This window comes from Giraffa tippelskirchi, chromosome 12 (assembly GCF_054371585.1).
Source record: "Giraffa tippelskirchi isolate mGirTip1 chromosome 12, T2T-mGirTip1v1.2.pri, whole genome shotgun sequence".
Classification (NCBI taxonomy): Eukaryota; Metazoa; Chordata; class Mammalia; order Artiodactyla; family Giraffidae; genus Giraffa; species Giraffa tippelskirchi.
In genome coordinates, this window is record NC_137286.1 from 61,623,504 (window position 1) to 61,633,954 (window position 10,451).

At 46.3% G+C, this 10,451-nt stretch overlaps 1 protein-coding gene across 2 annotated transcripts in view; it reads right to left on the reverse strand.

Annotated features, from left to right (window-relative positions):
• GABRG3 (gamma-aminobutyric acid type A receptor subunit gamma3) overlaps positions 1–9,808 on the reverse strand; it is a 681,490-nt gene extending 671,682 nt beyond the window's left edge. For both annotated transcript variants that reach the window (XM_081551391.1, XM_081551392.1), the window contains exons 1-2: positions 8,986–9,808; positions 497–645 (exon numbers count right to left, since the gene is read on the reverse strand). In XM_081551391.1, the coding sequence (XP_081407517.1) occupies positions 497–645; positions 8,986–9,038 (202 nt within the window). In that variant the 5' untranslated portion in view covers positions 9,039–9,808. The remainder of the gene's footprint in view (positions 1–496; positions 646–8,985) is intronic.
• Positions 9,809–10,451: the final 643 nt, after the last annotated feature.

The window sequence follows — 10,451 nt, forward strand, 5'->3', positions numbered from 1 at the left end:
CCATAGCATGGAAGATTACTTAGCAATAAGTGAAACAAACTATTGATATATGCAACAACTTGAATGGATCTCAAAATCACTTTGTTGAGGAAAGGAAAGCCAGTCTCAAAAAGTCATGTACTGAATGACTGCACGTATGCCCCATTCTCAAAATGACAAAATTATGGAAATAAAGAAATTAGTGGTTGACAGGGTAGAAATTTTGAAGGCATGAAACAGATATGACTCTAAAGCGATAGCGGGAAGGGAAACTTCATGGTGATGAAACTGGTCTGCATCTCAATTATAGTATCATTACACAGATCCACATGTGACAAGACAGTGTGGAGCCATGTACACACACTCTGCCAATGTCAACTGTTAGTTTGATACCCATGAATTGTGTGACTCTGCACTACCTTTGCCACTTCCTGCAAATTCTTAATTATTTAAAATAAAAACTTAAAAAATATATCACACTATGTTTCCTACTAAAGTAGCAAACATCAGCACTCACTTCCAATATCTGGCCTCAGCTTCTTATCATATTCTCTTAGCAACTTGTTGAGAATAAGAGTCACGTCTGTGTTTTGGGATTTCGGAGCCAAGACCCACTTTTGGTTTGATGATGAATCTTCATATTCATCTTCTTCCACCTTCCTGGTCCTGTAATTACAGCACAAAGTGTGACGTGTAAGTTGTAGCAATGATGCCAGGAAATGTCTTAAGCTTTGGCCTGCCCAAGCACCACTGAAATAGGTAGAAAACCCCCAGTACACTCAGCCCATTCAAAAAATTACCTCTAAAATCTTAAAAGTAAAACAAAACACACAAAAAAGAATCCAATAAGAAGAATGCCAGTGCTATTACTGTAATATGATGCTTTCATTAAATGTCATAAAAAAATTAAATGTTAAATCATAGACATCGTAATAAGTAATCCAATACATGAAGGCCAACAAGCAGAAAGTCAGCCTTCCTTACATCGACCTTGAGATCTTCTGAAGGTCAAGACAAAAACAACTTGCAGCTTCCACTTCTCATTACAAAAACCTCATTTTAGCTTAAGGTGAACAGTTTTTGCAGAATGCTCTCATTGAAAATAGTTGAGTCTGACTCTGTGCTTCTCATGGAGCACCTTTGGTTTAGGCAGACATAGGGACATAAAAGGGTAATATGCTTTGCCAGCACCCATGTGGGGTGCCAAGGAAGAGATATTGGTTGGTAAATACCCTCTGGTGATTTCACATACCTCCTGCCACATAAACTGATTCACCTCGTACAGAGCAGGCTTGTTGTTATTGTACAGTCACTCAGTTGTGTCCGACTCTTTGCGACCCCATGAATCGCAGCACGCCAGGCCTCCCTGTCCTTCACCAACTCCCGGAGCTTACCCAAACTCATGTCCATTGAGTTAGTGATGCCATCCAACCATGTCATCCTCTGTCGTCCCCTTCTCCTCCCACCTTCAATCTTTCCCAGCATCAGGGTCTTTTCTAATGAGTCAGTTCTTCACATCAGGTGGCCAAAGTATTGGAGCTTCAACTTCAACATCATATTCAGGATTGATTTCCTTTAGGATGGACTGGTTGGATCTCCTTGCAGTCCAAGGGAATCTCAAGAGTCTTCTCCAACACCACAGTTCAAAAGCATTAATTCTTTGGCACTCAGCCTTCTTTATGGTCCAACCCTCACATCTGTACATGACTACTGGGAAAACCATAGCTTTGACTATATGGACCTTTGTTGGCAAAGTAATGTCTCTGCTTTTTAATATGCTGTCTAAGTTTGTCACAGCTTTTCTTCCAGGGAGCAAGTGTCTTTCAATTTCATGGCTGCAGTCACCATCTGCAGTGACTTCGGAGCCCAGGAAAATAAAGTCTCTCACTGTTTCCATTGTCTCCTCATCCATTTGCCATGGAATGATGCCATGATCTTCATTTTTTTGAATGTTGAGTTTTAAGCCAGCTTTTTCACTCTCCTCATTTGCCTTCATCAAGAAGCTCTTTAGTTCTTCTTCGCTTTCTGCTGTAAGGGTGGTGTCATCTGCATATCTGAGGTTATTGATATTTCTCCAAACAATCTTGATTCCAGCTTGTGCTTCCTCCAGCCCAGCGTTTCTCATGATATTCTCTGCATATAAGTTAAACAAGCAGGGTGACTATATACACCTTGACGTACTTCTTTCTCAATTTTGAACCTGTCCATTGTTCCATGTCCAGTTCTAACTGTTGCTTCTTGACCTGCACACAGGTTTCTAAGGAGGCAGGTAAGGTGGTCTGGTATTACAAAAACTAAAACCTTTCTAACATGTCTTTAGCATTTGGCCCTTTAATAGATGAATCCAAATGAATGCTGAGCATCGGAATCTGTCCCAAGCAGGGCTGAGCCCGACAGCCACCTCTCCCGGGTGTACTTGAATGGAAAAGCCTCAAAATGACAAGGTCGTTTTTTTAGTGAGTGAGGTCATCTCAGCAGCACAGCAATTTGGGCCTGAGAAGAGGAGAGTCTCCTCTTCAAAGTAGCTCTTCCAGGGGGCCTGCCATTAACCGATGCAAAAAAGTCTGTCACACACAAAAACAAGCAAACTTCTTCCTTCACGGCTTGTCAGAGTGTGTGCCATAATGACATATCTTTCTTCACAAAAGGTAACAAAATAGAAAATTGCATTGAGGTTTATTTGTCCTGATTAAGTATAAGCTCATTTCTGTTTAGCTTTCCAGATGGCAACAACCTCACAAGACAGCTGGCTTCTGTGACATGTATTTTTATGTTAATTTTTGTCATTGTTCACTCACTCGGTCGTGTCTAACTATCTGTGACCCCATGGACTGCACCATACCAGGCTTCCCTGTCACTCACTGTCTCCTGGAGTTTGTTCAAACTCATGTCCATTGAGTTGATGATTCCATCCAACCACCTCATCCACTGTCGCCCCCTTCTCCTCCTGCCCACAATCCTTCCCAACACGGGGGTCTTTTCCAAAGAATCAGCTCTTCATATCAGATGGCCAAAGTCTCCAATGAACATTCGGGATTGATTTCCTTTAGGATTGACTGGTTTGAGCTCCTTGCTGTCCAAGGGACTCTCAAGAGTCTTCTCCAGCACAATTCAAACACATCAATTCTTCAGCTCTCAGTCTTCTTTATAGTTCAGCCCTCCAATCCATACATGACTACTGGAGAAACCATATCTTTGACTATACGAACCTTTGTCGGCAAAGTGACATCTCTGCTTTTTAATATGCTGACTAGGTTGGTCATACCTTTTCTTCCAAGAAGCAAGCAGCTTTTAATTTCATGGCTGCAGTCACTGTCTGCAGTGATTTTGGAGCCCAAGAAAATAAAATCTGTCACTGTTTCCTTTTTCTCCCCATCTATTTGCCATGAAGTGATGGGACTAGATGCCATGATCCTCGTTTTTTGCACATTGATTTTTAAGCCAGCTTTTACACTCTCTGTTTTCACCTTCATCAAAAGGCTCTTTAGTTCCTTTTCACTTTCTGCTATTTGGGTGGTATCATCTACATATCTGAGGTTACTGATATTTCTCCCAGCAATCTTGATTCCAGCTTGAGATTCATCCAGCTTGGTGTTTCACATGATGTACTCTGCATATTGGAGAGGGAAATGGCAACCCACTCCAGTATTCTTGCCTGGAAAATTCTATGGACAGAGGAGCCTGATGGGCTGCAGTCCATGGGGTCACAGAGAGTTGGACACAACTGAGCAACTAACACACACACACACACACACACACACTCTGCATGTAAGTTAAATAAACAGGGTGACAATGTACAGCCTTGATATACTCCTTTACCAATTTTGACCAGTCTTTTTTTCCATATCCAGTTCTGACTGTTGCTTCTTGACCTGCATACAAGCTTCTCAGGAGACAAGTATGGTGGTATGGTATTCCCATCACCTTAAGAATTTTCCATAGTTTGTTGTGATGCACAGTCAGAAAGCTTTAGCATAGTCAATGAAGCAGATGTTTTTCTGGAATTCTCTTGCTTTTTTTATGATCCAATGGATGTTTGCAATTTGATCTCTGGTTCCTCTGCCTTTTCTAAATTCAGCTTATATATCTGGAAGTTCCCGGTTCTCGTACTCTTGAAGCCTAGCTTGAAGGATTTTGAACATTACCTTGCTAGCATGTGAAATGAGTACAATTGTGCAGTAGTTTGAACATTATTTGGTATTGCCCTTCTTTGGGATTGGAATGAAAACTGACCTTTTCCAGTCCTGTGGCCACTGCTAGGTTTTCCAAATTTGTTGGCATATTAAGTGCAGCACTTTAAGAGCATCACCTTTTAGGATTTGAAATAGTTCAGCTGGAATTCCATCACCTCCACTAGCTTTGTTCATAATAATGCTTTCTAAGGCCCTCTTGACTTTATGCTCCAGGATGTCTGGATGTAAATTTTTAGTACAGTCTAAATAATCTGTAGGTTTCCTTGGTAGCTCAGTGGTAAAGAACGCTCCTTCTAATGCAAAAGACACAGGCTGGATCCCTGAGTTGAGAAGATCCCCTGGAAATGGAAATGGCAACTCATTCCATTATTCTTGCCTGGGGAATCCCATGGACAGAAGAGCCTGGCAGGCTACAGTCCATGGGGTCGCAAAAGAGTTGGACACAACTTAGCAACTAAACAACAACAACATAATATAATAACATTATAACATAACTATAATATATAACATCTGTAAAATCTTACGTATATGTCATGTGGTATGTATATGAGTTTTTAATGAGTGTTAACTAGCTTTAACATAGATCAGAGCAGTGTCAGCCTAGGTCTGTATGAATATATACACATACATGAAGTTTTGATAATAGTATATGGCATATATCTTGAATATTGAATTCATTTAGCTTTTCCCTTGGCTAAGATCCCCTGGAGAAGGAAATGACAACCCACTCTAGTAGTCTTGCCTGGAAAAATCCCACAGACAGAGGAGCCTGGTAGGTTAAAGTTCATGTGGTCACAAAGAGTTGGACACAACTCAGTGACTAAATGATAGCAACAACATTAAACTATAATTCTATTTCTTGACAAAAAGGTTAGAATATATATATATATCATCCACAGGAACTATACATTGCCATGGATTTTTTGCACTGAATATTCACCATCAATAGGAACTTAAAAAATTTGGGACTGATATTTAACAAGTGATATGTTTCATTTAATTACTGGTAAGACTTTTACTTTTATAAATAACATTATCAAATCTAAAATGTTACAGGAGAATATTTTATTTATCATGAATATTAATTTTATCATCCCTAAAAAAAGTGGGTTGAAGAAGGACATGGATTGCTGGGAGCCAACCACTGCCCACAGGCCTGGCAACTCAGTCCACAGCAAAGGCACTCAGGACACTGTGGGCAGAGGGACAGCTCCCCTGGGCAGGATCGCGTGTAGCATCCTCAGGACTCCTTCCAGCTCGCCCACAGGGCAGTCTCTGCCCCTCTGGGGTCTCTCTGTCTCTTCTCTCCTCCCCTCCCCCAGAGACAGCTCACTAGCACAGACCAGACCATGCTTCCCATGCTCTGCATCTCCACTTGCCCCCAACACTCATGTGTACACAGAAGCACACTAACTCTTCGTCAGTTCTCTGTATACACAGCCTTAGTTTCTGAAAAAATACTTTGAGCTACTTCAATAACAAGTATTATAATGAGACTAATTCTCCCTCTAGCGGTGAAATGGTGATGAGTGTTTTCCTGAAATTGCGTAAGCTCCCTGGCTCAGGGTAGGTGAAGCTCCCTGGTTCAGGGGAGGTGAAGGGGGAGACAAAGAAAAGAACAACCCCAACATCTTCCTCAGCACCTTCCCCTTCAGAAGGTGAAACGGGCCACCTGCAGCTCTGTGGCTGGGTTGGGGAAAGAGCAGGCAGGCACAGGCTGAGATGCTCTGGACCAACACTGGGCTCCTCCCAACCCTGAAGCCTCACCAGTTCGCACAGGACTTCAGAGAATGAAATCAAAGCTTCTCAGCACTAGTGCCAGACCACCAGCCCTACAGAAAAGCTTCCCTTTGTAGAGAACCCAGTCTCATCAAGGACTCACCAGCATATGAATAAAACAAAAATGCTCTGTTTTCTAAATTCCAAGTGGGTTATATATAATATTCACAAGTGTTCTGTTATCAGGATTGTTGGATCCTAAATACTATCATTAGCTCTTTCTTAAAAACAAATTGATGATATACTTACAGTTCAGCCCTCAGACGGTATTTTCATGTCTTACAACTTCTCTTCAACTGCAAGGGCAGAGACAAAGCTGGATGTATCCATAAACATAAAAAGGAGCTCCTGAGCTTCAGACAGTTAGGCATTCACTTAAGGTGTCACTAAGGCCCAGATGTGACTTAGTGTTTTTAATGTAGGATAAGTTCTTCCAAGGGTGTCAGAATGGGGTGCTTTGCTCTCCACAGAGCTGCCAACCTATCACCACAGAGCACAACTGTCAGAACCTTCTCTGGGGCTTTTCAAAACCAGGAAGGCAGGCCAGAGCACAAATGAGAACCCTCTCAGAATTAACAACTGTTTTGAAAGGTGAGGGCTTCCCTGGTGGCTCAGATCTGGTAAAGATCAGCCTGCAATGCGGGAGACACAGGTTCAATCCGTGGGTCAGAGAGATCCCCTGGAGAAGGGAATGGCAACCCACTCCAGTATTGCTGCCTGGAGAATTAAATAGACAAGAGGAGCCTGATGGGCTACAGTCCAAGGGGTCACAAAGAGTCAGACACGACTGAGTGACTAACACTTGAAAGGTGATGCTGAACACTGGATTACTTCACATGTCTGTAACCCATTCAAAGAACAAAAGATACTTTCAAAGAAGAGGCATATAGCAATAAAATTAGTTTAACTGCTAAGATTATTTTCAACTTATATGCAACTTCTATTATCAAGGCCATGGAATCAACCCAGACAAAGACTATATTAAAGTTGTTACATCTGCCTTGGCCAAATGGAGGGATGAAGAATACCCAGAGACTGTATGTGTATTTAAGAACCCCTAGATACCTGAGTGCCTCAAGTCAGACACCCACGTATCTTCCTACTAAGCACATAAAGTAATGAGGACAATAAACAGACTTCTTTCTAACATGTTAAGTATCTATAGATCTAAACAGCTGATTTTCTAACCCTCACCTACAGGTCACTTCACCCAGTCAGTAGCAGTAGGAAATTCAATTCGACACAACCTTAGATCGTGATATGACCTGGGACATCTACATTACGCCTGGCGTTGTTTGTTTCTAAACAGCGATACATCCAAGCAGGATCAGCCTCGGAGCGCACCCTTCCATTTCTCTTCCCAGCTCGTTCCTTAGACAGGAAGAAACTTCAGTTGAAGGCCCAAGGAGTGTGCTGCCTGGTTGAGAGTTTCCAGTGAGTCTGCCTTCCCCAGCACATACAATCCACCTTTCTTACTCTGAACTCTTTGCCAAGACCAGCAGTTTGTGGCAGGAAGGAACAGGACTTTCTTCCTCACAGTCTGTCAAAGGGAGGGAGGGAGAACTATGACCTTTTCAAATTCATATCTTGTAGGATTTGTTCATGTGCCTTCCTAGTTCCTCAGGGGGCTTCCCTCAGTGGCTCAGTGGTGACGAACCCGCCTGCCAATGAAAGAGATGTGGGTTCAATCCCTGGTTCTGGAAGATCCCATGGAGAAGGAAATGGCAACCCAGTCTAACATACCTGCCTGGGAAATCCCATGGACAGACAGAGCCTAGTGGGCTACAGCCCAAGGAGTCACAAAAGTCAGGTGCGACTGAACAACAAGTTCCTCAGTACTTCACGAAGTTGAAGGAACATGCAGCACCTCCCAGCACTGCACACTGACAGCTGCAGGGCTTATGACCCACAGGAAGGCTCTCTAGCTCCCAGATCTCAGAAATGAAGAGGGAATCAAAAGTGCTTGGGGAGTCGAGGTGCTTGGAGATTCTTGGGGTTGTGAGGGGAGCAGGAGGAAGGGAGCTGCTCTAATTTTCAAAGCACAGGGCAGTCTCTAGGCTCTTGACCAGAGATCTAGTCCGAGACAGAATTTAAGGAACCAAACCCAGCATCTCCATTTATATTTACAGCAACAGGGTTTAACCCTTCTGGTCCCACTGTCCTCCCATCCTCATGAGCCATCTTCATCTCTTCCTGAATTATTTTTAAGCTTCCATCAGCTGGTTGGTGTGCCGGGAGGAAGGGTAAGGGTGTCTATGGTAAGGTAATTTCCCACAGGTATTAGGTAGAAACCTCATTACCAACTTCAGTATGCTTGCTTCATACGGGTAGGTCTGTGCATGCTGCTGCGTGTGAAAACGGCTCATATGAAGGGGTGCTTATGTGTAGCGTGCATATGTTCGCAGAACCTGGGAGGGGAATCCTTTCCGAGAAGCAAGGCTCCTGGCTGCCCCCCATGCCCCCATCCTTCTCCATCTGCCTTCAGCCCGGCTACTCCTCATAAAGGCCGGGTTAAACCCGGCCGCAAGAAACCTGCCTCCTGGGTCCCGGGAGATTTCAAGGAGGGAAACGATAGAGAACGTTGCTATGAGTGTGTGACATACAGAATGTTGGTGTGTATCTGTGTGTGTGCATTCACGCGCCCGCGGGCGCGCGCGGAACCCTGAAACACTTGGGGGAGGGGGAGGAGCGAGATAAAGAGGTAGACACCGGCTTCCCCCAGTGATGCTGGTCTTCGAAATCCCTTAAACCCACCAGACCTTACAAGGTTCAGGAGAAGAGCCCGTTAGTCTCGGAGTCCCCGCGCTTCAGGCTGCAGAGAGGGCTGCGGTCGCCCAGCCCGGAGAGGCAGACGGCCGTGGCCGAGGGAGACGGGACAGGTAAAGAGCCTGCAACTCCCCGTCTCCTGCCCGCTCGGCCCCGGCGGGAGACGCCGCAGCCCAGACGACGGTGGCCGGGCGCGGCGGGCCCCGGGGACCGACGGAGAGCGCGCCGCCGCCCGCCCGCCAGGCTCCGCACCCCGGGCGCCACTCACCGTGCGTGCAAGCCGGAGAGCAGGCAGAGGAGCAGCAGCAGCTTCGGGGCCATGCCGCCGCGGAAGGGGCGCGGGGTCGGCGGCCCCAGGCCGAGCGAGGCTCCCTGCGGGGCGCGGCCCTCCGCTCCGCGGCTTCTCCTGGCCCTCGCTGCCTCCGACGGCGCCGGGCCTCTGCGGCGGGACAAGTGCGGACTCGGGCAGCGGCCGCGCCCCCGACGGCCGGCGGGTCTGCGCGCGCCTCCGCGGGGCCCACGCGGGACGCCGGCCCCGCCCGCGCCCCGGCGCCGGGTCTGCGCAGCGGGCTGGCGGGCGCGGGTGGTTCGCGGCCCGGATACCGCGGCCCCGCGCCGCCCACCGCGCCCGAAGCGAGAGCCGCGCCGCGCGCAGATGCCGGGCAGTGGGCTCTACGCCGGCCGCGCGGCCGCCTCGCTCGGGGGTGGGGCGGGTAGGCGGCCGCTCCTCTGGCGGGCAGCACCTCCGAGGCGGCCTGGGAGGGGAGGAGTTCCCCCAATTACACGCTCGACAATGCGCGAGGCCAAGAGAGGTTTGAATGGACCCGGAGCGTGAGGCCGGGAAGGGGGCGGGGAGGCTCTGGGATCCCGCCGGGAGCCTAAGGCAGGGTCCTAGGATCGGCAGCCCTTGGTCTAGAAAGATCCCTGGGTCTAGAAAGACCCCTTGGTTTAGAAGTCCCGAAGGGATGCGCTCTTGCAGACATTTCAACACCGCATTCTGGTTCTCTAAGCTCCCAGACCTCCTAGAACGTCCCCACCTAAGGCGCCCGGGCGAAGGCGCGAGATGGTCTGCTGAGCAACCGGTCCTCCGCACACGTCGTGCTAAATCGACTGAACCCCTTCAGTGCACTGCTGCGATTCTGCGTGAAAAAGTGGCTTGCTGGGGAGTACTTTGAAAAAAGCAACCCCGGAGTGTACCTTTCACACACAAAGAGAGAATAATACATACCAATGACCAGCAGTAGTGAAAGAGAAATGTTGAAGGTTGGAGACAAAGACCTCTACCTAGGTAAAAGCAAAAGACATGTGGTTGAACTGTGACGCGCAGTTCGTTCAATACATTTTCAGACTTAGCCTGAAAATTGCATTTGTTTTCATTAGTGATAACCATTCAGAATGTTAGTCTTTCACCATATAAGTATTACAAATCAACATACCTTAGACTACATTCACTAAGAAGTTGGCTTTTATATTGGGGAAAAAATAGGTCTTAGAAAGTATTATTTTATTCTGAACTACTGTTCATAGAATTATAAGGATGTGATGTTTCTTTAATATATTGTCAAACAGCTGTGTTCTTAGAATATATGCAAGGGTAAGTAGAAAATTGCCTGTTTTTTTTCCTCTTTATTTCTGGGTTCACCAACATGAACGTGGTTACAGAGTAAAGTTTGTTGATGATGAGGATCTATAGATATATAATAGGGGCTTCCCTGGTGGTGATAGTGATAAAGA